A 26,623-nucleotide genomic window follows, 5' to 3' on the forward strand; every position below is an offset into this window, starting at 1 on the left:
AGGTTGACTATCTGGCCCTTTACAGGAAGAATTTTCTAACTGTTTGCCTAAGGGATGGTGCAGCCCTCTGGGACTTAGCAACCCTAGGAGTCATTACTTCCCCTGCCTCTGAAGTGTCAGAAGAGGGAGCTGAGGCCAGAGTGGGAGAGGGTGGAGAGGGCACCTGCAGGTGCTCAGGTGCCCTGGGTAGAGGGAGGCAGCCAGCCCATGGCCACTCAGCAGGGAGACAGCCAAGACATAGATGCCCTCTGATCTCCTACCAGTGGGTGATTCCTATGTGCTGAACCCAACTGGAGGTTGTAAAACCAAGGATCCCGTTGGAAGAGCCTGCACAGCTCAGCATCTGCAGGCATGGGGCAGCACAGAAGAGGTGGAGCATGAACCTGAAGGGGATGTCTTCGATTCTCCGAGCATCCTCTTTTCTCTGTGTGCCTGGCCACTGATGTGACCAGCAGCTCCATGCTGGTGCTGCCTGCCTCCAGTGACCTTGTGGGCTAGCTGGGGAGAACACATGGACACTCACAAACCAAACTGGGGCAAAGATGAAGTTCTAAAGGAAGATCGAAATGATAAAGGACCAAACAGTGACCTAAGCCATGTGGCCAGTAGAGCAGAGGACAAGTAACAGGGAGTGTCGGGGTGGAGGAGGCAGGAGGCGTGGGCGGACACCCAGGCATGGCATCATGGAAGAGGTGTCCCAGCAGGCACAGGGTATGTGACGGATGTGAGTAAGAGCCAGGAAGAGGAAAGGAATATGACTTCTATTGGGAGGCTGCCATATGCCAGGCAAATTGGCCATTGATGCTGAGAGACCAGTGTGCCTCAGTAGCCATAAACACAGCCTGTGAAGTCAGATCATCCAGGTCCGAGAACCAGCCCTGACAGCTCCTGGTTGAGTATCCTGAGATGGAGTTACTCAGGGAATCCCCTTCTGAGTGTTGCTGGTAAGAGTAAATGAACGGATCAGTTTGAGTAATGCAGACATCCTAGTGGTACTGTTATCAATATCCCTGATTTTGTTGCATCCTATCCTTTAAGGGAGGGAGGGCAGAGATATCAGGGAGTGGGTCACTCTCTCCTGTGTGATCTCTTTTCTTTGTTTTAGAGACAGAATCTCACTTTGTCACCCTCAGTAGAGTGCTGTGGCATCACACTGCTCACAGCCACCTCCAATTCCTGGGCTTCGGTGATTCTCTTGCCTCAGCCTCCCTAGTAGCTGGGACCACAGGCGCCCGCCACAACGCCCGGCTATTTTTTTGTTGCAGTTTGGCCAGGGCCAGGTTTGAACCTGCCACCCTCAGTATATGGGGCTGGTGCCCTACCGACTGAACCACAGGCGCCGCCCTCTCCTGTGTGATCTTGATCCAGTTTGACTTCCCTGATCCTGACTACCCCACACCCAGCACCGTGACTGACACAAGATGTAAACATCAGACCCCCTGAGCTCCCAGCCCTCCCTCTGAATGTACCCACTTGAGCCAGCTTCCTAGGGTCCCCCAGCTTGCCACCAGTACACAGGGCACTGCTAAGCTTTGCCCTGGCACCACTGGCTTGGTCTTTTCTTATCATCACTGCTGCAGAACTGAGCATGCCTGGCCTGGGAGGAGTCAGACACAGCTGGTGGCACTCTCACCTTGGCCTTCCTGCTGGGTGACCTCAGGCAAATGCCTTAACCTCTATGAGTTTCTGTCTGCTCCACCACATGATGCCAACCACCTAGTGCTGTTTGGGGCTGAAATGTGACAATGGACTTCAATATAATTACATTTTAGGTCCAGCAGGAATAACAGGGTGCCAAGGGCAGGTTTTAGTGTAAAGATGTATCTCAAAGCTTGGCATGTAGTTGGTTCCCCTAAATGTTGGTGAGTCATCTGGTGCCAGCTGCTGGGCTGGGGTCTACAGGCCAGTTTGAACCATGGAGTCAAGTGACAATGAAAATCAGATTGATAGCAGTTGCCAGTGAGTACGTCACCTGCTGAGTATATCTCTGTACTCCTGTTGTACAGCTAAAAAAGCTGAGAGTCTCCCAGGTTCCCTGTAGACTTAGGCCATGATGATGTGATGCTCCACTGTGTGTGGATGCAGGCAGCACACAGGGACGTCAGAAATCTCTGCCACAGGCCTGCTGCTCTGTCCCTTCTCAGCCACACCCCTGGTCACCCACTCACTCACTCATTTTACAAATATATATTGAGAGCTAAGTATGTGCTAGGCTCTGGGACTACAGAAGCAAATGGAACGGATGAAAATTTTGGTCCTCACAGGGACCATCCTCTGAATAAGGAGTGGGGTAGGATTGAGGACTATGCAGTGATTTATTTTATTTTATTTAATTTTTACTATTTTTAATTATCATTTTTGCTTTTTGTATTTTATCTGTTTCTTACTAACTTTTTTCCTGTTGGTTTTAGTCTTGCCCCTTTGTATATATAAAAAAAAAAATTACTACTTTTCTGGAAATAACGTCAGACGAATAAATAAAACTAAGAAGTGTTGGTTTTACCCCTTGATAGGTCATTGAGAGTACAGTTATGCTCTGATTTAAATGCAGCCTGATTGAGAAGCAAAGACTTGAGGGAGATGAAGATGTGAGCCAGAAGGAAAAGCATTTGAGGTAGTGGGAACAGCATGTGCAAAGGCCCTGAGGTTAGGATGTCTCCTGAAGGTTGTATTCAGGAAGACGATGTAACTGCTATGGAGAATTGAAGGAGAACAGTGTTAGGACAGTGGGCTGTGAGGGGTTCTATAGGCGGATATAAAGACTTGGGCTTTATTTGGAGACAGGTGAAGTTACCAGAGGGCTGGCTGCTACGTTTGGATTGGACATTGCAGGGCAAGGAGGAACATCTGGAGGGCCCCACGGGGCTGCTCAGACCTGGTATGGATATGTGGAAAACTGGACAAGCTGTCCCTGCCCTTGGGGGTTGCCTTCCATTTGATCAGCCTCTCTCACCCCTAAGGGGACATTTGAGACTTTATACCTCGAATGTGAAATGTCTGAGGCCTCTTCAAGGGCTTCAAACAGCAGGAGATGAGGCAGGTGTGTGTTTCTTGGAGGGTAATGTGGTGATAAGAACACTTGCTTAAATTAAGGTTTGACAAAACCTCCCCAGCTGAGCTGGCTTCTGGCCTGGGTCAGTGGGCTGGCCCAGGGCCTCTGAGGTGCAGGACGTGGAGAGTGAGTTCCGTCTCTCTCTTTGCCCCCTTGTGCTAAGGTCCTCTGTGCAGGCTGGCAGCCCAGGGCTGGGGACATCCCAGACCAAAGGCCAGGAGTCTCCCTGGAAGCTTAAAGCTGAGGGTGATTCTTGGGAAGCAGCCACTGACATCATCAGGCATGGCTGGAGGGGAGGCAGGGCAGCAGCTGAGTACCCACCTCACGTCAGGGCTATTCATAACCTGGGCTTTGCTCCTTAGGTCTGGAGCCTGTGAGTCACTTAGAGGCCTCTCCTGTGACTTCCAAAGGCTGTCCCCTCTCATCCCCCAGCCTTTCTCCCCAGACATGGGGCTTCATGCCCAGCCCCAGCTTCCTGTGCCTTTGCAAGCTGAAGAAACCACAGTGTGGAAGGTTATTATTTTCTTAAGGCAAAGACTTGACTGTTTGTACTTAGACATATTTCCAGAGTCTCTCCTGGGCACGTGATCTCATTGGAGCTGAAATGGCCCTTCTTGGATCTGTGGATCTTGAGGTTTCCTCCTTGCAAGGTCATGGAAGGGTGCTGGGGGCTCAGCCAGGGATATGGTGCTAAATGTTTACTGGCAAGCTCCCTGAAAGACAGCCCTGATTCGTAGCTTTTGCCAATTTCTGCGGTGTAAATGCTCCCACAGCTGCTGTTAAGTTACTAATGGGGCATCATTGAACTCGGAGTTGGAAAGAGATGTTCCAGTAGGTGCTCAGGAGATAGTGGGTGCTGGTGCTGGGTATGCAGGGTGGCAGGGCCCAAGTAGCTCTGAACTTCACTGGCTTCCAGGATGGGCATCTGCTGCAGCTGTCTTCTCATGGTCAGGTCCTGGAAGGTGGCAGGCGTCACCCGGAAGGGGTACCAGTGAAGGACGTTGTTCAGCCTGGAGCTGGAAGAGAGAAAAGTCAAAGGAAGAGGAGAGATCCTTGTTCCCCTACTCAAGACCACTTCCACCGAGACCTAGGTGTATTTCTACGGGAAGCATTTTGTTTGTTCATTTGGGGGCAGTTCTCCTGTGTGCAATGCTGTCCTCAACCCTCTTCACCTTACGAGCTAAGACAAGCACCTTCCCAGGGATAACTGCATGATGCTTCCCCAAAACCCTCATGCAGCACTGAGGGAGGATGGAAAATGATGTAGCCACTTTGGAAAGCAGTTCTGCAGTTTCTTTAAAAATCAAACTGCAGTTACCACACAACCTTAGCAATTTCACTGGTAAGAATCTACCCAAGAGAAATAGAAACATACAGGCGCACAAAGGGTTAAGGTGGCTGTAACAATGTTATTCACAATGACCCCAAAGTGGAAACAGTACAAATGTCTACCAACTGGTGTGCATGGGTTTTTTTGTAAAAGGCCGATTCATGCAATGGAATGTTATTCAGTCACAAAAAGGGGACCAGGTACTGATACACACGGGAACATGAGGAACATCAAAAACATTCTGCAAAGTGAAGGAGCCAGATGCCAAAGACGAAATACTATGTTTCCACTTACACCAAACGTCCAGAAAAGACAAATCCGTAGAGATAGAAAGTAGATTAGACGCTGCCTGGGACTGAGGGTGGGAATGGCTGGTGACTACAAATAGGCGTGAAGAATATTTGGGGGCTGATGAGGATGTTCTAAAGTTAGATCGTGGTGACAGTTACACAGTTCTGCAAACTTATTAGAAAATCATCAAATTGGGTACTTATGATGGGTGAACCTAACAGCCTACAAATGATAACGCCCTTTCAAAAGCATGTTTCCTAAACGCCCTTTTCAGTGGACGCGTCGTGTGTGACTTCACATTGGATGTACCTTCTCTTTTTCCCTGACATTCTCTAGTTATTGGACACTGTGTCTGTTTTTCTGATGCTACAAGCAGCGCAGTGATGGACATTTTCTGGTATAGGATTACTTCCTCAAATTTATTTCCCAGCAAAGGGCTTTCTGGGTCAAAATTAGGAAAGTTTGTTAAAGCTCTCAACATGATGACAAATCATTTCCCCTCCGTGTGGGACCAGCTGAGAGCTGTGGCTTCCCACCCTCCCCTCATTTGCATGGGCCAACTGTGAGGCAAACCACTCCCTCAAAAAAGAAAACCCCTCTGTTCCGTGGTCTTAGAACAGTGGTTAATCTTGAAATAAGAGTGACTAGAAGGCACAGGAGGGAGGCCCTACGGTTCTGTTTACTTTTTAAACTGAGATCTGATTTACATACAGAAAAATGTTCAATCTTTCTTATACATCTGGGTGAAATTTTGCATGTGACACACTTGTGTAATCACCCCTCAGATCAAGATATAGAACATTTCTAGTGCCCCAGAAAGTCCCTCATGCCTCTTCCCAGACAAAAGCCAATTGCTCCTTGGACCATAGATTAGATTTGTCTGTTTTTAAACTTCTTATAAATAAAATTATAATTTTTAAAATCTTGGTCAGGTTGCTAGTTATATACAGAAAGTGCCAAAAATATATACACACAGTTTGAGAAAGAAATAGACTGTATTAAAATTATTGTAATACTCAAGTCATGTTTGACTACTGCAATTATAAGAGATACAAGATACAGTATACAAGATAACAAATGCTACTGGTACATATGATTACAACTTTAATACAGATTATCCCTTTCTTAAAATGTGTATACATTTTTTGGCATCCTCTGTATGTATAGGGGTGCTCTTTTTGTAAGAGCCACTGAGATATACTCATATTATTATGTGTGTTTCTGGTTATATGTTACACCCTCATAAAATTTTAAAGCATGGGGCCAAGAAGGAAAAGATTTTCAGCCACTGTCACTCGTTGCAGGAGTCAAGGACGGTAGTTACAGCTGGCCACTCCCCCACATGGTCTTGGTTTATGGCACTGGTGGAGGCTGGAGGGCTGTGACCATGAGCTAACCTGTCTCTCTCTTCTCTCCCATTCACCCCTGTGCTGTGTGTGTCCATAAAGCCTCATCCCGTGCTACCTGGTGGGGATCTCCATCTCATCTCATCATCACGACCCTGGCACAGCCTCAGCATGGCCATCTCATCACGCCTCGCCCTGTGGGAGCAGAAGGAAAGTGCTGCTCAGGGCTGGGGCTGCAGCTACAGGGGCCAACTTCACCCTCAGAAGACAAGTCAGAGCCTGGGTGCTCCAGCTTGCCAGTTCCCACCTTGGGCAGAGAGTCTGACATCCAGCCATTTTTACCATGTCCAAGCCCATCCTCCAACTTCTCTCAGCCAGCTAGCTCAGTTAGTCATGGCCTCTCTGACCCAGCTGGGCACAAGTGACCTTGCCCTTGACTCGTCCCATAGTTGCCTGGCCTTTTCCTGTTTGTCTCTTGACAGTGGGGAAGTGAGGGAGGATCAGCTGTCCCATGTGGATCCTCATAGCAGCTCTGATAAACACTGTGGCTCACATGGGAGAAGGAACATGGGGGCAAAGGTGGGGCTGTTAGCTGCCAGTTTTGTGCCACGGAGGTAGATTTCTGTGGTCCCTGCTTTAAGTTACCGTGGAGGACTAGAAACAGGGTCTTCCCCACGTTACTACTTTCTTCCCCTTCATCTTTCTTATGAGATACCATGAAGGCTGCCGCATCCTTGGATGCCTCTGACTCCTCTGCCCCTGACACCACTTTGTGCATGTGACTTGATGAGTTGGAGGTGTTAGGTGTGGGGTTGGTCGGAAGCTCCTTTCTGGACACATCCTTGCTGCCCTTGCCCCTCCCAGCCTGATGGGGGCGGCATTGAGTTTAGTGTTGGGTGTGGCAGAGGTTGACTTGAAGAGTGTTCACCTTATGACTCTCTCCCACTGACGGAGAGTGGTGTGACCGTGAGCCCAGCCGTGCACATCCCTGCTTCTCTGCTCCTGGGCAGGGGTCTGGTCTCCCTCCCGGGCATGGACCAGTGTCATCCCAGCCCTCTGCCTTTCCTGCCTCCTTTCAATTACCCCTTTGTTAGCAGGGCTGCAGAGAGCAAGTCCTCACCAGACATGTAAAGACTATGTTGATAAGGAGGTTATTTTAAACCAGGACCGAGCTCGTCCATATAAAGTACTGGTGACTTATTTCTCATGAGCAGTCACAGTGATGCAGGTTAAAGACACAGTCCAGTAGACCCAGGCCACAGTCAGGCCTCAGTCTCAGACTCCAAGGTTTTTGTAGTCAATGAAAGGGTCTCAGCTACAACCCAAGTTGAGCCAGCTCCAGCATTGGCTACATTTCTGGGGGTAAAATGCCAGGATCTGGCCCACCTGTATTAGAACCCAGTGTTAGGGAGCGGCTGGCCGTCCAGGTCCTAGTTTAAGGCCCATCAGGAAGCCACAGTGCTATGAGTGGGCTGGAGTCTTGAGGTTGGATCCTCACATGCATCATGGCTCAAGTCCTTCCCCATTTAACACTAATTAAGTGATTAATCTATTACATGACTACAAGCAGAGTTGGGGCTGGAGAACGGGGATAGTTCCCTGTAATCGCCCCCTGTGGAAACTGGAGAAGCTCCTTTCAGAGAAGGTCCCTCAGACACGAGTCTGTTCCATGGCTAGGAAATGAACCAGTGGCCTTCGTGGTCCATGTTCACAACACGAGGAGACTCCATCGGGCAGAACCGCCCTGCTGTGCGTGGAGCCCATCTTCATGTGCTGCCCGGCACCTGCTTGGCTGTGGCCTCGCATGCACGGGCTTGGTCCTGTGTGGCCTTGTTGCCCCCCCACCAGGCTCCGTCACAAACTTTTTGAAGGGTGACTTGCCCCCTGCTGGTTCACTCACTGAACTCTCCCCTTTGCTTCTGCAAAACAGATTCGGGAAGAGGACAAGAGCCCTCCACCATCCTCGCCCCCTCCCCTTTTCTCTATTATCCCAGGGGGCTTTATTAAGCAACTGGTTCGGGAGACTGAGAAAGAGGCCAAAGAAGCAAGACAGAGGAAAGAGGCAGCCCTTGCCTCTCCCGAACGAGAGGTAAGTGTCTCTCAGGAAAGGGACCTGATGCCTTTTCTTTCTTTTTTTTTTTGAATTCACTTTTTTTTTATTGTTGGGGATTCATTGAGGGTATAATAAGCCAGGTTACACTGATTGCGTTTGTTAGGTAAAGTCCCTCTTGCAATCATGTCTTGCCCCCAGAAGGTGTGGCATGCACCAAGGCCCCGCCCCCCTCCCTCCTTCCCTCTCTCTGCTCCCCCCCATTCCCCTAATTGTCATTAATTGTCCTCATATCAAAATTGAGTACATAGGATTCATGCTTCTCCATTCCTAAATGCCCACCAACCCAGGAATAGATTAACAAGCTGTGGTATATGTATACCATGGAATACTGTTCAGCTATTAAAAAAAATGGAGACTTTAATCCTTCGTATTAACCTGGATGGAAGTGGAAGACCGATGCCTTTTTTTTTTTTTATGAAATCATAGCCGTGTACATTGATATGATCATGGGGCATCATTCACTAGCTTCACAGACCGTTATTTACCAAGTTTCACATATACCCTTGTAAGATGCGCCGCTGGTGTAATCCCACCAATCCCCTTCCCTAAACCCACTTCCTCCCTCCCTTCCCTCCCTTTCCCCCTTCCCCCTATTCTTAGGTTGTAACTGGGTTATAGTTTTCATGTGAAAACCCTAAATTAGTTTCATAGTAGAGCTGAGTACATTGGGTACTTTTTCTTCCATTCTTGAGTTTTAAACTTAAGACATGAAACTATAAAAATACTAGAGGAGAGTGCAGGGAAACCCTTGAAGAAATAGGTCTGGGCGAGTAGTTTATGAGGAGGACCCCCTGGGCAATTGAAGCAGCTTCAAAAATACACTACTGGGACTTGATCAAACTAAAAAGCTTCTGCACAGCCAAGAACACAGTAAGTAAAGCAAGCAAACAGCCCTCAGAATGGGAGAAGGTATTTGCAGGTTATGTCTCTGACAAAGGTTTAATAACCAGAATCCACAGAGAACTCAAACACATTAGCAAGAATAGAACAAGGGATCCCATCGCAGGCTGGGCAAGGGATTTGAAGAGAAACTTCTCTGAAGAAGACAGGCACGCGGCCTTCAGACATATGAAAAAATGCTCATCATCTTTAATCATCAGAGAAATGCAAATCAAAACTACTTTGAGATACCATCTAACTCCAGTGAGACTAGCCTATATCACAAAATCCCAAGACCAGAGATGTTGGCGTGGATGTGGAGAAAAGGGAACACTTTTGCACTGCTGGTGGGAATGCAAATTAATACATTCCTTTTGGAAAGAGATATGGAGAACACTCAGAGATCTAAAAATAGATCTGCCATTCAATCCTGTAATCCCTCTACTGGGCATATACCCAGAAGACCAAAAATCACACCATAACAAAGATATTTGTACCAGAATGTTTATTGCAGCCCAATTCATAATTGCTAAGTCATGGAGAAAGCCCAAGTGCCCATCGATCCATGAATGGATTAATAAATTGTGGTATATGTACACCATGGAATATTATGCAGCCTTAAAGAAAGATGGAGACTTTACCTCTTTCATGTTTACATGGATGGAGCTGGAACATATTCTGATTCCATATAATACGAAGTATTGTTTTTTCAAGATCTTTAAAGTATGACAGTGGAGCTTTAATAGGGATTGCATTGAAATTATATATTGCTTTGGGTAGTATAGACATTTTAACAATGTTGATTCTTCCCAGCTGTGAGCATGGTATGTTTTTCCATTTGTTAATATTTTCAGCTATTTCTTTTCTAAGAGTTTCATAGTTCTCTTTATAGAGATCTTTCACATCCTTTGTTAGATAAATTCCCAAATATTTCATCTTCTTTGGCACTACTGTGAATGGGATAGAGTCCTTATCTGTTTTTTCAACTTGACTATTGTTGGTATAAATAAAGGCTACCGATTTATGAATGTTGATTTTGTAACCTGAGACGCTGCTGTATTCCTTGATCACTTCTAAGAGTTTTGTAGTAGAGTCCCTAGTGTTTTCCAGATATACAATCATATCATCTGCAAAGAGCGAAAGTTTGATCTCTTCTGACCCTATATGGATACCCTTGATCGCCTTTTCTTCCTTAATTGCGGTGGCTAAAACTTCCATTACAATGTTAAAAAGCAGTGGAGACAATGGGCAGCCTTGTCTGGTTCCAGATCTAAGTAGAAATGATTCCAATTTAACTCCATTCAATATGATATTGGCTGTACTTGATTTCCTCCAGCTCCATAATCGTCAGAGATTTCAACACTCCTTTGGCAGTGTTGGATTGATCCTCCAACAAGAAGCTGAGCAAAGACCTTAACTATCCAACATTTGGATTTAGCAGACATCTACGGAACATTTCATCCCAAGAAAACTGAATACACATACTTCTCATCAGCCCACGGAACTTATTCCAAAATCGATCACATCTTAGGTCACAAGTCTAACCTCAGTAAATTTAAAGGAATAGAAATTATTCCATGCATCTTCTCGGACCACCATGGAATAAAACTTGAGCTGAGTAACAACAGGAATCTGCATACTCATACAAAAAACATGGAAGTTAAATAACCTTATGCTGAATGATAGCTGGGTCAGAGATGAGATTAAGAAAGAAATCGCCAATTTTTTGGAACAAAACAACAATGAAGACACGAACTATCAGAACCTCTGGGACACCGCAAAGGCAGTTCTAAGAGGAAAATTTATAGCACTGCAAGCCTTCCTCAAGAGAACGGAAAGATAGGAAGTTAACAACTCAATGGGACGTCTCAAGCAACTGGAAAAGGAAGAACATTCCAACCCCAAACTCTGTAGAAGAAAAGAAATAACCAAAATTAGAGCAGAATTAAATGAAATTGAAAACAAAAGAATAATACAACAGATCAATAAATCAAAAAGCTGGTTTTTCGAAAAGGTCAATAAAATAGATAAACCTTTGGCCAACCTAATCAGGAAAAAAAAAGAGTAAAATCTCTAATCTCATCAATCAGAAACAACAAAGACGAAATAACAACCGATGCCTCAGAAATCCAAAAAATCCTTAATGAATATTATAAGAAACTTTATTCTCAGAAATATGAAACCTTCCATACCAGGTGATACCTAGGTGGTCACCATCCCAAACCCTCAAGTGCCCCCCAGGTACCATGCTCACCCTGGCTCTTTCCTGAGTCCCTTAGAATAGTCACAGTCCAATAACTAAAGGGTTAATGCTTGGCACAGACAAGAACCTCAGTACCTTCCTCCAGCTGGTGTCCCTTCTGATTGGTGGCTGTCCCCCCAAACCCTTACCTATTCTGACAGCATTCTGGACTGAGGCAGGAGGTGAGCACAATGCAGCCCCTGTGTTTTAAGGCTGTGCAAACTTGTCCCTGCTGGTGGCAATGCTCTCGCTCTCCTGTCTGCCACCTCCTTAGCCAGGGAGCCCAGGCAGAATGCTGAGGCTTGCCAGGGAGGAGTCAGGCCTAGAGCCAGTACCCCTGGAGAGTATCACTGTGTTAGGAGAGACAGAGTCTCCTCCTGGCTTTCCAGTGCCCCGCCCCCCACCCCGGGCAAGGTGAATGCTGCACTGTTTGCACTGACAGGAGCAGGTGCAAGTGGCCTCGGGACCTGGCGTGGCATGAGCCATCCTAGCTCCTCTCCCAACTTCAGCTTTGGTTTGCCCAGCCAGTCCCACTCAGGCCTGCACCTGTCTAATTAATGACCCTGCTGCATCAGAGAAATTCTCCAGCCATTGATCAGTAGCTGCTGAAGTATCCCAGCCAATTATTTTTTTTTGGGGGGGGAGGTTGGCAGGGAGGACAGGCCCTGTCCTTACCCTTGCATATGACCTAAGGTGTAAGTGTTGATCCCAGTTAGTTTTAGCTGGTCATGATGAAATGCTGCTGTTTGCTTTTTATCACTAGAAGATGCTTATTTTGCAGCTCATGGGCTCATTTGATTCCCTGTACAGCAATGGGTGTTGATGGTATTCTACCCATTTATCAGAGGTGGAGACTGAGGCCCAGAGAGGTCAAGTGACTTGCCCAAGGCCAGGAGGCCAGATAGAGGCAGAGCTGGGGCAAGAGCTTGTGTGTTTTCTGACCTTGAAAGCTGCCTGAGAAACACTGGTGAGTGAGGTGGCAGGGATGATGCCACAGAGGCCCAGGGAGCCGAGGACAGAGGGTACCATGAAGCTGTGGGCTGTGCTGGCATCATTGTGAACAAATTAAGAGGCAGAGCTGAGTCGGTGGGAACAAACTGTCACTGCTGGGCTTAGATGGAGACCTAAAGGCAGACACAGGATGGAGACGCTTCAGCCCACAACAGGTGGCTGGAACATGCGCCAAGATGTTTCTGTGGCTGGAGCAAGGGAGCCTCAGAACATGTTCTCTTGGGGCAGCAAGCCCCGGCTGGTTCCTGCCAATTTAATTTTTCTGTCTTGATTAGTAAGTAACTCCTCACTCACGCTCCTTGTTCCAGCACAGCTGTTTCATTTGATCATCATATAATCTTTGCAATGAACCATTAGAATCCATCCCATTTTGCAGGAATGGAAAATAAGGCCTGGGGAGGTACTTGATTTTCCCGAGGCAGGGAGAGGGTTGCATGACATGGAAGTAGGACGCCGTGCATGTGGAGAGCCACGGGGACCTGGGTCCTGGCTCCAGAGCTGCCATTCTGTGTGGTCCTGGGAAAACCCCTTCCCCTTAAGAAGGGTGCAGGGGCAGACAGAGGGAGAAAACTCATGGGGTGGGGGGAGGCTGGGGTTGGTTTTCCTGTTTGGCACATCCTCATGCTGCTGTCTTCTCTGGGGTGGTTGGTTAAAAATAAGGTACTGACTCACTTTTCAAAGTGGTGTAGACAGTGGTGAGATTTGCCAAGTGCAGTCAATCCCCCTTCCAAGGCTATGTCCAGCCTGGCCCCAGAAGGTCAGTCTGAACCACTTGGCCATGGGCACCAAAGCCACAGTGCTTAGCTCTTGTTGCATATGTGACTCACCAGGAAGCCACAACCAGGACCAACTAAGTTAGACTGTCTGGGAGTAGGGCCAAGTCATCCATGTTATCTTAAAGCTCCCCGGGAGATTCCACTGAGCCCTAAAGAGACATGTAAAAGTGTGTAATATGTACCAGTTAAGGGCAGTGGCTTTGGAGTCAGAGAGGCCTAGCTTTGTCTTGTGGGCCAGCTAATACTCTTGCATCTGCCTCCTTACTTGTAGAAGGGGAAGGAAGTTCAGAAATTGCCTCACTGGCTCCTTATGAGGGATACTGCATGATGGTGATGTGGGGCCCATTGCAAGGGACCTATAAAAGGCAGCTGTCATTCTTATCGTCATTATGACAAAGATGAAGATGGACACTGTGTTGTGGCATGGACCACCTCAGAAGAGAGATCCCAATGACAACGGGAATGGAATGAGGATATAGTCATGCCGTGACTGGTGTCCCAGTGCAGGGCTCTGGGGCTTCTTGGATGTGTGGACCAATTTCTGATTGAGAATTCAGGGAAAGATTTGCAGAGAGGTGACATTTGAGTTGGGAGCCCAGACTAGGTCCGGTGGTGAAGCCAGGCATCCCAGTAGAATTGCCCCCCAGGTCTCCTTCTGCAGGAGCGAAGACAAAGCTGAGCCTGGAGCTCTTCAGGCCACAGCAAAGCTGGTTTGAGGATGAGGTCTGAGCAGGGCTGAAATCACAAGGCTGGGAGAGGAACAGGCAGTGGCAACCTCCTGGGTACACTGCAATGTCCAGGTGAGGCAAGAATGTGGGACCCCAGGGACAAAAGCCAGAGTGCCCAGCTGGTGTGGACAGCATGGTAGGGGGACCAGGACAGCCATAGAGAAGCAGCTCAGTTTGTTTTATCTTCTGTGATTTGCAAAGTGATTTGCACATTTCCTCCTGTAAAAAGTGGTATCTGCTTGTACTGAGGGAAAACCAAAGCTCACAGCACAGAGATGACGGTGTCCATGCTGGCCCAGCTGAAAAGTGTTTGAGCCTGGATGGTAACAGAGCCTCCAATGGCAGCAGCAGGAAAAACCAAGCAGAAATGATCATGGTAACAACAGCAGCGGCAGCTCCTGTTACGGAGCTTGTACTGTGTGCGGGGCCCTGTGTCTGTATGTTGTTACAGATCCTCACAATCACCCTGCAAGGGAGGCCTTCACGATCCTCATTGTTTTGATAGGGAAACTAACTCGGAGAGGGGGAGTCATTTGGCTAAAGTCACAAAGCCAGGGATCTCCAAAATCCACCCTCCTTCTACTTGATCTTGAGGTGCTGGGCCAAGCTCAGGGTGTTGGGCTTGGCTCAGTGCCTGGCAGATCTCGGAGGTGCTTGGGGATCTTTGGAAGGATGGACAGAGGGGCGAACAGCTAACTGAATGGATGAATGTGTAGTGAATGACAAAGCCATCCGGTCAGCAGGCAGCTGAGTGTGGTTGTGGTTTTCTCTTTCCTAGACCCTAGAAATTTCCATCAGCCAACCCAGCAGTAAGTCCAGCAGTGGCACCAGATCTGGAAGCCAGCAGATTTCCCAGGACATCCAGCCAAGCTCTCCGGGGAGCTCAAACATTCCGGGCAAGGAGAGCGAGGGAATGGGCAGCACCAGTCCTGTGACAATGACCACCTTGGATGGGGAGAAGGCCCAGGAGCTGGGGTCTGGGGGAGCACCAGGCAAAAAGACCCTACCCTTCAAGAGGGGTGTCAGGAGGGGTGACGTGTTGCTGATGGTGGCCAAGCTGGACCTGGACACAGCCAAGCCGGAGCAGAGGACCCCACCCCGTGATGAGCTCCCTTGCAAGACCTCACCCCCAGCCACAGACCCTGGGGGGGAAAGGAAAGGGGATACCCCAGGGATTCCTAGTGGCCCGCAGGCCAGCACTGAGCATTTGGGCCCCAAAGCTGAGAAGACCCAGAATGGGGATGTTGGGGACCCAGACCAAGGATCTGTGCTGCTGACCAAAGGCAGGAAGGAGCAAGGCACAGTGGGAAAGGGGGCTGGGGTCCCCCAGACCAAAGGGCCCACTGGGAGTGAGCCCCAGGGCAAAGACGGGGAAGGGCCTGGGCCCCTAGCCCAAGGGTCCACTGAAGGGGAGCCATCAGGGGCAGCAGAGAAGGTGGGAGGGGACTACTCAGACAAGGTGGAAAGGGGGAACATCTCCAAGGGTGCAGGGAGTGAAAGGAAGCGTGTTGTCCCCCAAGTCCAGGTGAGAAAGTGGGGCAGTTTCCTGGGCAGAAGGAGCAAGTTGAAAGGTCCCGAGAGCAAGACAGATGAGGAAGGCAAGCTCCCGAGTAAGGCCGAGAAGACGGGCGCACCGCAGGGCAAGGTGAGGGGGCCTGGCAAAGAGCGGGGGCAGGAAGGCAGGGAGAACGCAGGCGGCTGTCACAGTGAGGCTGAGAAGGCAGGGGAGCCTGGTGGTGAGAACGGCAAAGTGGGGCAACCTCAGAGCAAGTCTGGGGAGGCAGGTGAAGCTTGGAGTCCGACAGGCGAAGGCCCCAGGGAGGTGGATCTAAGGAAAGCATTGCCTTCTGGGAAGGAGGGTCAGCCTGAAAGCCCAGGCCAGAGAGCTGAGGAGCCGTGCACAAGGACAGGGGTGGGTGATGGGGCCAGTGCCAGGGAGCCGGCAGGACCCAGGCAGCCTGTGCTGGAGACGTATGCAGAAAGGCCTGTGACACGGGTGGAGAACCAAGCTGGGCCTGCTCCGCAGGAGGAGGGCGCGGGGAGCCAGAGTGCAGATTCAGACCAGGTGAGGCGGCTGCAGCTGGGCCCTCTGGAGACAGGGGATGGGAAGGAGCTGCCTCTGGAGGTGGACAAGGGGTGGACCTGGGATGGAGAGGGAATGGGAGATGGGTGATTGGAGCTGGGAGGCGCCTGGAGGAGGGGACCAGCACTTCTCCCTTGATAAAGCAATGGTATGATTTTCCCACTGCACTGGCCCCTGGGCGGGAGTGTCCACAAGGTTAGGGAGGGTCCCCAAAATGTGAGGTGGCACCTCAAGGCCAACATGATTGAGCTTCCTTATAATGTCATACAATAGTTTTCAAATATGGGGTGGTATAAAGAGCAGTTTGCTAAAAATACAAATTCCCAGAGCCCACCTTTGAGATTCTCGTTCAAAAAAGCCAGGAGTAGGGAGGGGCCCCAGGAATCTGCATTTAAGTAAGCACCGCCCCGCCCCCCCACACACACACATCGCCCAGGAGATTCTGATTTAGGTGGGTCAAGCCCACACTGTGGGAAAATCCCACGTAAGTGGGGGTGGGGGTGGGGGAGGAGGGTGTCATTTGCTGGTTTAACTGATGTGATCTTTGCTCTCAGGCTACTGAAGACAGATGGTATGAGGCAGAGAAAGTCTGGCTGGTTCAGAAGGATGGATTTACTCTTGGTAATTAGGGGTGTTAGCACTGTCCGAGGGGCTAAGCGTCTTCTGTTCTTACACCTCCCTACTGATGTGAGCCAGATTTGCCAGGTCATACTTCCCGGGTAAAGGAGCAGTGGAGGAGAGCAAAGGGTTGGGATAGTTGATAATCATTTCACCCTTGACAGCTGGCCTATTGGGTGCTGTTTTCAAAGGCATTTGAGCCTTGATAATTAATTAATTAACTAAATCACTGATGCAACAAACATCCTTGGTTTCTAAGTATTCTTCATGGAACTCAGTGTAGTACAAGTGGGCACATAATTTTTTTTTCCTCATGAGCACACTTTTGTTGATTAGTTATGGCTGTTGACTACACTCTACTTAGAAGCCATTCTGAGTCCTCGTCAGAACACTGCTGAGAAGATGAGTGATTAGTGATGTCTGTCATGGACACTGCAAGGGGAAATGGTAGTCTGTATGTCATTATCTGCCATCCCAGGTCTGGTTATGAGATAGGTCAGTGCATCCAACCTCCTAGGTGCCTATTCTGTGCTGGCTGGTAAAAAAGCCCAAGGTGAAGATAAGTCAGACTCAGCCCATCCTTAAAAGGTTTAGGGTCACAATTTAGAAACCTCCATGTGAATAGACCCCAAGGGGAGAAGATGTAGCTCTTTTCTGACCTGACACAAGCCAGCTCTCTGGCCTGGCTCAGAACTTCTCATCTCCGACCCTTACCTCTCTTCCGCTCTCTGCACTGTCCAAACAGCCACGGTGCTAAAGCCAGATGAGGGGACAGCCGACTTGCCAGTGGGAAGGGTGCGACTTTGCATTGATGCTGACAAAACAATCACTGAGGTGGATGAGGAGTATGTTCATCGGGTGAGTCCCCTCTTCTCCTCTCTGCCTTCTCTTTACCCTCCTTCCCCACCCCTGCAAGAGATTTCCTTGTGGCTGACTGAAGATATCACTTTAGCATGATGCAAAGAATCTTATTGAACTCATTACTCTGCAGAAGGGATGTTGTTAGGAGTCATGCACTCTGTCCTGTGGTGTCTCCTTTATGAGGACACATCAAGACACATGTTTGTCAGGTCTTGGCACTGGGAGTTCTTCGGATTGACCCAAGAAAGTGATTGCTTTTCATTTTATGGATATTGTAAACCATGTTACAGGGCATGTTTCCTTTTTCACTCTGGCTGCCAGGGAACTCAGAACCAAATTTATTGCTTGGCATTAATCATAGTGTAGGTTCTAATGGCCTACATTTTGGACATCACTCTTTCTTATAGTCTTATAGTTTTGCTTTTTCAATTGTTTTGTATACATTTTTGTTGTGTACCATAAATCCTTTTGAGGATAAGTCATAGTATAATGATAGAAAAAAGGTCTTGCTTGCCCCTTTTTCATCCCCCATATTCTACAAATCGAGATATTTTCTTCCTTGCTCATCTGCATTCCTTTTTGCTCCTCCTCTGTACCCTCAGACCATCCTGTGCCACTGATGTTAGGAGTTTACAGATGCTCAGTGCCCTTGGAAGAAAGGTTGACTCATGAGATAGCTCAAGGTTGACCTAACCCCCAGAGCATTGGGCCTAGAAAACTCCCTGAAGCTGGAAAGAACAATAGGAAGCCTTTTAGAATGAATGTCTCAAGGAGCAGATGCAAACATCCCTTGCTTCTCAAAGCATTTAGGCAGATTTCCAAGGATGGAAAGCATGATGGGCTATTAGATAAATGAGGGGGTCTGGCTGGTGGCCTCCTTCCCTCGGTATCGTAGAACAAATTGAGAGCTCCCCCTAAGACCCAGGAAAGGAGGAAACAGCAGCGGACACTTGCCTCCTCTGGAACCTCCCCTGTCTTTTGAGGTGTTTGAGATTCAGAAGGTGCTTTGAATTTTGCCTCATCCGCCTTGGGAGCATCTCTCTTCCTTCATGGTGCAGTGAGCGCAGGAAGGAAGGGCCAGAGTGAAGGGGAGAGGGTGCCTCGCAGGGAGCACAGAGGGCGAGGAGAAGGAATAGGCCTATTTTATTTGTAGGGTTTCAGCACTCCTTCTCCACAGTCACTGTGTTCTGTTCTGGTCTTTGGTGCAGTGCTCAAGGGATTGGCTCCGTGTGTGTGTGTGTGTGTGTGCACACGCATGCGCACACGTGTGGTGGGGGTAGTGTGGCTGAGGCCAGAAGGCCAAAGAAGACTCTATATGATGGTTCACAGGCCAACCCCCCGGAGCTGGACCTGGTTGAGGACCTGACTTCTCTCATCAGTGTCAACGAATCCAGTGTCCTGAACACACTTCTGCGGCGCTACCAGGCTCAGCTGCCGCACACCTGCACGGGGCCGGATCTGATCATCCTCCAGCCCCAGGGGGCCTCAGCTCCCTCCGCAGGGAAGGTGAGGTGGGACTGTGGGAGCACAGGGGTTAGGGGAATCTTTCTGCATCTGAGGGAACAGCAGAACTGCCACAGCCCCTAACAAGCCTATCTGTGAGCAGAATCCTGCCAAAGATGATATTCTAAGGCATCAAGAGCATTGTGTGGCACTGAGTTCCATGTGGTACCCACTCCCTAGAGGAGAAAGAGAAGTCCCTGTTAGGATAGCAATAGCAGTGTTAAAGATAATAATAACAAAAGAAAATCGTGAATGAATATTGATACCAGACACTACTTCAAGCTCCTTCACATATCGTCTAAACTGCTTCTCACATCCACTTGAAAAAAAGAGGTATTATTACTAGCCCATTTTACAGATGAGAAGAGTGAGCTGACAGCAGCAGCTAAACTCCTGTTTAGCAAGCAGAGGAGCTGGGACAAAGCCCAGCCCGTTGGGCCTCACTGTGCTCCTCACCCCAAGCTGAGGATCTTCAAGAGTCCTGACACCCACATCAGTGAGGGAAAACAAACTCTTGGGTTCTGCTTTGAGTTTTTTTCTAGGGAAATGTAGGAATGGCCATTTTTTGTAACAATGGGCGAGAGAAAAGGCAGTCTTGACGCGCCACCTTGTGGAAAAATGGGGAACCACAGCTGAGTTATTTGCTACTCCCCAGGGGGTGGTGTCCCGTCACCTCTTTTGTGTGGTGATAATGAGGCCGGCTGTTACACTGAGTGTTGATGGCAGCTACTGGGGACTTCCAGAAGAGCAGTGGTATGATCTGACTTAGGTTGTACAAGGATCCCTGGCTGCTGCGTGGAAGTGGAAAGGGGCACAGTAGCAGCAGGAGACCCTCTGGAGATAGACAGATGTACAGTTCTTACTACTCCTTGGGAAGGCACAGGCCCCTAGGACACCTGGTGCCTTGGAATGATCATGAAGCTTCTCTAGCCTTGGGTGATTCATCTGTCAATTGGGGATGAAAAGCCCATCTTGCCCCCTGAAGAGATTAGTAAAGAACAAACCCATTCCTAGTCCCCAAACAATGCTAAATTCGTTAAAGAGGAGACAGTGGTCCTGTGACACCCTCCCACCCTCCAGCTACAGATCATAACTTTTCTTCTCTGAGATAATCCACTTGACCTCTCCAGTCATTTCTCAGGCCTCTCCCAGGGTGGCTGCTCATGGTAGGGGCCGGGAAGACCTCAGATGCTCTGGACGGGCCAGTGCTGGACACACACCCTCTCCCCTCCCTGCTATGAATGCTTCTGCTCCTGTTAACACAGCCCAGGCCTCTGAGCCATCCACAGAGCTGTGTGATTCCTCTGGCTCCCTGGAAGTTCCAGGAAAGGTTGTTTTCTTCTGGCCCCAACAGCCAAAAGGTCTGCATCAGCCACCCTACACTGAGGCATCAGAATACGGGCAGAAGTGCCTGAAAGTGCGGGAACTGGGCCCCAGCCTGCCGCCCAGTTTCCCCACACTCCAACCCACTGCCACCTGCAGCCTTTGGCCCATTCAACCTTTTATTCCCCAAATGGCCACCAGGTGGAAGCACAGGCCTGCACTGAGGTCAGGACTGGGGCTGCCTTGAGATTGGCCTGAGTGGAGTCTGGGCAGCACCAGAGCAGGGGAGCTCTCTCCAGGGCACACCACGCCACCCAGCAGCTGGCAGCAAGGTGTGTGCCTATGGGCTTGCAGGTCTTGGTGCATGCGCCCATGAGCACACTGTGTGTACTGAAGAGTACATATGCACAAAAGCTGCACACACGCACCTATGGGTGCCCACGGGGCTCTGGATGTCCCCTTTAGGTAGTAGGCCTGGGAAGGCTATGGAGGACGGGGTAGCCCATCTCTTGAATTTTAGTTTTTCCAGTGTGGGCGTGGCTCTAGGGTTCAGGCCCCCAAGAGCCTCTCTCTGTCTGCCTCATGCCTGAAGGCTGTGTCTAGCCAGTGTGGGGGCTTGTCCCACTTTGTCTGCTTATAGATCCCTGTGTTCGGCATCAGGATAGGGACTCTTTACTATCCCTGAGGGTGTTGGAGCAGGAAAAGCCAGCAGTGGATCAGGGGTGTCCCCAGCCCCAGCTGGAGGTCCAGGCTAGGGGAAGGTATTTGTGCCCCGGGTTCTGCCAAGGCACTAGAGAGGCTGATGGAGGCTTGCTGGAACTGGGGGTCACCCACTCAGCATCCAGGGCTTTGGACATCTTCCTCCAGTCAGGTCCATTCTTTGGGGTGCTCTTTTTTTTTTTTGGAAACAGAGTCTCACTATGTCACTCTCGGTAGAGTGCTGGGGTGTTACAGCTCACAGCAACCTCAAACTCTTGGACTTAAGCGATTCTCTTGCTTCAGCCTCCCAAGTAGCTGGGACTACAGGCACCTGCCACAAAGCCTGGCTATTTTTTTTGTTCCAGTTGTCATTGTTGGTTTTAGCAGGTCCGGGCTGGGTTCGAACCTGCCAGCCTCTATGTATGTGGCCAGTGCCCTAGCCACTGAGCTGCAGGCACCGCCCTTTGGGGTGCTCTTCCTCTGACCTCACAGTCATCTCTTGCCCTCATCCCTTCTCCCTAAAGGCCATCAAGGTCACCACTGACTGCCGTGATGCCAAATCCAGTGTCGCATCTCTAGTCTCTGGGCCTTCAGCAGCATTCCCCCGCTCCTTTTGGAAACATTCGCTTGCTGGGCTCCAGGATTCAGCTCTCCCGGTTTCCCTCCTGCCCTGCTGGCCCTCCCAGTCAGTCTTTTGTGGATCTCCCAGGCCTGTCCCTGTTGGGGTGCCCCAGGCCCCACACTCTTCTTCTCTAAACACCCACTTCCTTGGTGACCTCACCCAGGCACGTGGCTTTCAAATGACTACCATTAGAGAGAATTGAAGGATGTTTCTTGTTGATTGCCCCCTCTCTTCCTGTAGAAAGCAAATCCTTATAGAGGCAGTGACTTTCTTTCCTTTTTTTTTCTTAAGTCAGGTTTATTATAGTATAATTTACATAAAGTTCAGTTCGCCTTTTTAGTGGACAGTTCTGTGAGTTTTTGACAAAGGTGTACAATTGCATAACCGCCTCCACAAGTCGTTACAAGACAGTTCCTATCGCCCTCCCAGCCCCGCGTGGAAGTTCTCTGGGCCTTTCCATGGTCCACCAGTCTCTCACATTCCACCCTTGGCAGCTACTCTGTTTTTTTCCCTGTAGTTTGGCCTTTTCCAAAAAATTATAAATGGAATCTTATAGCATGTAACCTTTTCAACTGGCTTCTTTGACTCACACCAGTGCAGTATGAGATTTGCCCATGTTATTGTATTTATCTGTTTCTTTATTTTATTAGGATGCACTAGTTGGCTCACGTGTCCACACGGTGAACAATTGTCCTGGTTTGTCTGGAACTGAAGTGTTTTCTGGGCCATGAGATGTTCGGTGCTTTCACTAGGATGGTTGATCACCCCAGTTCACTCTTTGAAGTATATTTGGGTTGTTTCTATTTTCAGTAATTTTGAAGATACAGTACACCCTCTGTAAATTGACTACCCAAGGGACCGTAACAGACTGGTCAACATACAGAGGTGGCCAGCGTAAGGGACCAGGCCTGCTGCACTGATACAGGCACGTGGTGCACGTCCAGCCTATGCAAATTAGGTCAACTTGAGGTGGTCGATGTCGGGAGGTGTCAGCTATGAAGGTTCTACTGAATATTCAACATAACCAATGACATAGGAGGTTTTTTGTGAATATACATTTAAATTTTGGGGTGGGGGTAAATACCTGGAGTGAGGTTGTGGGGTTCTATATGATGAATATACAGTTATTCACTTGTGGTTAACAGGGATTTCCTTTGCCTATTTGTGTAGTGATGGACCCAAGGCGCCTGCTACATAGTAAACACACAAAGAATTATTTTCACTGAGTGAAGAATTATGACATCACCTATGTCTGTTATAGGTGGAACAGACACAGCACACGTACCACCAACACCCCCACATGCCACGCAGTGTTTCCACGGCAGACATCCCTAATCTATCGCTCAATTTTAGGAAGCTGCCTTGTTCCAGGCAGATACTATCCATTGCTTTGAGTGGCTGAGATGAAGCTCATGGGATGATGCAACTCTTATTTAAGCCTCCAACTAGCTAAAGTGAAGACCCAGATTCAGAAAAGAATCCTAGTTTGCTCACAGAGAGCCAGCAGCAGGACTAGACACACAGGCTGGGATCTTCCCAGTAAAATGCAAAGACTTTGACACAGTTGAGTAGGATGGGAGGCGGGGACACAGATCTGGAGGTAGGGACGTACATCTGGCCCTCACCTAGGCCTGGGGTGAGGCTCTGTCTTGGACTATTCCCTGGTCAATGGCTGGGAAAGCTGATGCCCTGGATGTTCCTGCAGGTGCACAGTGGCCTCCAGGATGGCCTGCCAGCCCACATTTGCTCCTTGGCCCATCGGGCATACTGGGCACTGCTGAGCCAGCGAAGAGACCAGAGCATCGTGGCCCTTGGCCGGAGTGGTGCAGGGAAGACCACCTGCTGTGAACAGGTCCTGGAGCACCTGGTGGGGATGGCAGGCAGTGTGGAAGGCAGGGTCTCAGGTATGGTGGTCTCCAGGTGAGAGGCATGGGGAGCGGGAAGGGGAGCACTGGAAGGGAGTCCTGAGCAGCCCCTTCTCATATTCATTCACTTAGCATTCACCGAGCACCGCATACGTGCACACCCGGTGCTTGCTACTACGAGAGGCTGCCCTAGGTCATTGGACACATTTATTTAAATTAGAATAAGCTACTCCTTCCTCAAGACATTGACGCCATCCTCTGAACAATCATCTTACACCAACACAGTAAGAACCAGACACTTTAGTGCCATCTGCTGGCAAATCAACCTAATAAATGCATAAATCTTTGATAACGTGGTGGGAGTGATGGGGCCCTTGGATGTGGTCTCTTTGTGCAGGGCACAACCTGCTGAGCTGTACAGAGAGCTCACCCGGTAAAGACAGGACAGAGCCTATGAAAGCCAGAGGAATAATTGAAATTGTGCACGGGTTCTGGACGTAAATGTTCTGCAGAGTGTGCGGGCAGAGCAGGTTTGGGAAGAGGCCGAGGTGCATGGGACTTCCTTGAGGAAGTGACATTTGAGCTGGGCCTTCAAGAAAGAGTGCCAATTAATAATAATAAGTACAGTATTGGTAATGTACTTATTTATTATTTAAAATGGCCCATAAGGTAGATATTATTATTGGAATGTTATAGGTCGAGGGCACTGAAGTTCAGAGAGGTTAGCTAGCTTGCCCAGTGCCACATAGCAAATATATTCCAGAGCTGGGATTCAAACCCAGGCCATCTGGTTCAAGAAATAAAACAACTGGGCAGGTGTTCTCAAACTTTTTGTTTATTATTTCTCCCCTCCAAGGAGCCTTTTAAGACATCTTTCTCCTAATCACCCCCACCATGGCATTTTAATTCCATAAGTAAACCATATATTTATTTACGTAGTACATAAATATACACTATACATAAGTAGTATAGAAGTATACTCTATATATACTTAGCTCTATACATAAGAAAAGTACATTTTTTTCTCCACCACATCTAACAATCAGTCTTTGCCCAACTTGGGGGCGATATCTTCCCCATTGAGAATACATGACGTAATATTGTGTTTCTAATAGTAATAAGTATAATAATAACAGCACCACCTCTGGAGCTCTTTCTAAGCACTTCGTGTTATTACATGCTTTAGTAATGAAGATCATAAGTGTTAGGTTCTACAACTACCCCCATGTTGCAGATGGCTATCCGAGGCATTGGGATATGAATTCTTTTGCCCCAAATTGGTAACCAGTCAAGGGCAGAGCTGTCATATTCAATGTCTCTTAATCACTGGGATATACTGCTTCTCCATCAAGAGTATTCTGGTGTTTTATTGAACACCTACTTTATTCCTGGCCCACATTAGGCACTGGGGATATGGTGGGGAGGGGCATCAGTCTCTGTCCTCTCAGAGTGGAGTTGTGCTGTGAGTGCGTGTGCTTGAGGGTGACAGTCAGGGAAGGCTGGATTCAGGTGCCTGGCATAGTGCTTGTTGCGTAGAAGGGACCCAATTAATGGCTGCGGAGGGGCCATGGGGCTTTGCAAGACTGCTTCTAAGCTGTGAACTCCCTGAGTACAGGGGGCCCCAGACTGTTATCACCCTGACTTTCTCCTAGGCAGCCCCCACTATTGACATGGTGCTTATCTTGGACCCTGCTAGATTGAGACTTGCATCCCCTTGGCCTCAGTTTGTGGCACAGGGTCAGCCAGAGGGTGGTGCTCCGTGAAACATGTGTGCTGTAATGGCTGAACTGGGAGGCTCGTGGCATGTTGCCCACAGGGAGCCCATAGGGGCTGGAAAGAGGCCTGGCCTGGATCTGGAGCCCATAGGGAGGGTGGAGCTGTGTGAGGTAGGGGTGGCAGCCCTTCTGGCACGTGTGATTCCTGGCCCCTTGTTTCCACAGTGGAGAAGATGCAAGCCACCTTCACCATCCTCCGGGCCTTTGGCTCGGTATCAACAGGCCACAGCTGCCATGCCACCCGGTTTGCCATGGTGATGTCACTGGACTTCAGTGCCACAGGCCGAATCACAGCTGCTCAGCTGCAGGTGAGACCTCCAGTGGATGGGCAAGGGGGTCCTTGGGACTGCCATGTCCCCAGCCCCACTCAGCAGAGCCCACGCCTCCACCTGGGCCCCTGGGATGTGTTTGGAGTGGTCACCGATCCCTTAGCCATCACCAGTTCCACCCCACCTGGCTCAGTGCCCTGGAACATCTTCTCCTGGAGCAAGGCAGCCCGTCTGTGCTTCAGACCATCTCAGGGATGAAATATTCATGAGTAAATATATAATTCAGCCGCTCATTAGCCAGGTCTTAAAAGCGTAAGTTGAAATCAAACAGACACCCACCAGCCTTTGTGGCAGTCCAGCACATGGCCTGTTTGTTTCCATCTCCAAAATCTTCCAAACCCCTCCTTAGCCTCCCCTGAAACATTCTGTTTGAACAGAAAATAGGATTAGGTTATTAGAAGGGCTATTTGTATGTGGAACTGGGGTAATGCCTGGGCACAAGGAAAACTCCTCGGTGCCAAGTAAGTCCCTTTGCTGTCCTGGCTCCTAAAATCCTACCATTAATCAACATTTGCATCAAAGCATTGAAAGTTTAGGTGAAAAAAGGGTTGTGGGGGCCGGGGGCCCCATTTGATTTTCACTACCTTTTGATACCTTAATTGGAAGGAGCCTATTGCATGGTTGATTTCTTAGCTGGACCCTGAATTAGAGAGACAGTAGGCTGGGGAGTTTTCCTATGAACGATGCCAGCAATTTTTGGACTTGAGATGTTGCCTCAAGGAGAGGGTCAGAGTGGGCACCCTCACAGGCCTCTGGGCATCTGGGCACCAGCTGTGGACAGATGTACCCACAGCACCGACCTGGTGCCCCTCCTCTTTCCCTGCAGACAATGCTTTTGGAGAAGAGCCGTGTGGCACGGCAGCCAGAAGGGGAAGGCAACTTCCAGGTTTTCTCCCAGATGCTAGCGGGTTTGGACCTGGATCTCAGGTGAGTGCCTGGGGTCGGCTGGGGGCAGTGCCAACAAAGGGCACCTGCTCTTCAGGGATGCAGCCCAGTCTTAGCTTCTGCCCAGAGCTGAGAAGCCATGGGGGTAGGAAGGTGGTCCCCAATTCCAGCTGCCTGGGTACACGCTGCTTGTGGGCTAGATGGCCTTGTTCCCACGCCATCCCCTCTGATCCTCAGTCTCTTCCTTTGTAAAGTGGAAACGATACTTTGAATAAACCTTTCGGGATTTAAG

At 49.2% G+C, this 26,623-nt stretch overlaps 1 protein-coding gene across 4 annotated transcripts in view; it reads left to right on the forward strand.

The window, feature by feature from the left end:
* The window catches only part of MYO18B (myosin XVIIIB), a 301,196-nt gene that overhangs the window by 6,769 nt on the left and 267,804 nt on the right, over positions 1-26,623 (forward strand). For all 4 annotated transcript variants that reach the window (XM_053588976.1, XM_053588977.1, XM_053588978.1 and 1 more), the window contains exons 2-10: positions 6,122-6,227; positions 7,948-8,108; positions 14,547-15,833; positions 16,406-16,472; positions 17,215-17,327; positions 18,660-18,836; positions 23,183-23,381; positions 25,283-25,425; positions 26,273-26,373. In XM_053588976.1, coding sequence (XP_053444951.1) covers positions 6,191-6,227; positions 7,948-8,108; positions 14,547-15,833; positions 16,406-16,472; positions 17,215-17,327; positions 18,660-18,836; positions 23,183-23,381; positions 25,283-25,425; positions 26,273-26,373 — 2,285 coding nt within the window. In that variant the 5' untranslated portion in view covers positions 6,122-6,190. The remainder of the gene's footprint in view (positions 1-6,121; positions 6,228-7,947; positions 8,109-14,546; positions 15,834-16,405; positions 16,473-17,214; positions 17,328-18,659; positions 18,837-23,182; positions 23,382-25,282; positions 25,426-26,272; positions 26,374-26,623) is intronic.

The sequence above is a fragment of the Nycticebus coucang genome, chromosome 4 (genome assembly GCF_027406575.1).
Source record: "Nycticebus coucang isolate mNycCou1 chromosome 4, mNycCou1.pri, whole genome shotgun sequence".
Taxonomy (NCBI): Eukaryota; Metazoa; Chordata; class Mammalia; order Primates; family Lorisidae; genus Nycticebus; species Nycticebus coucang.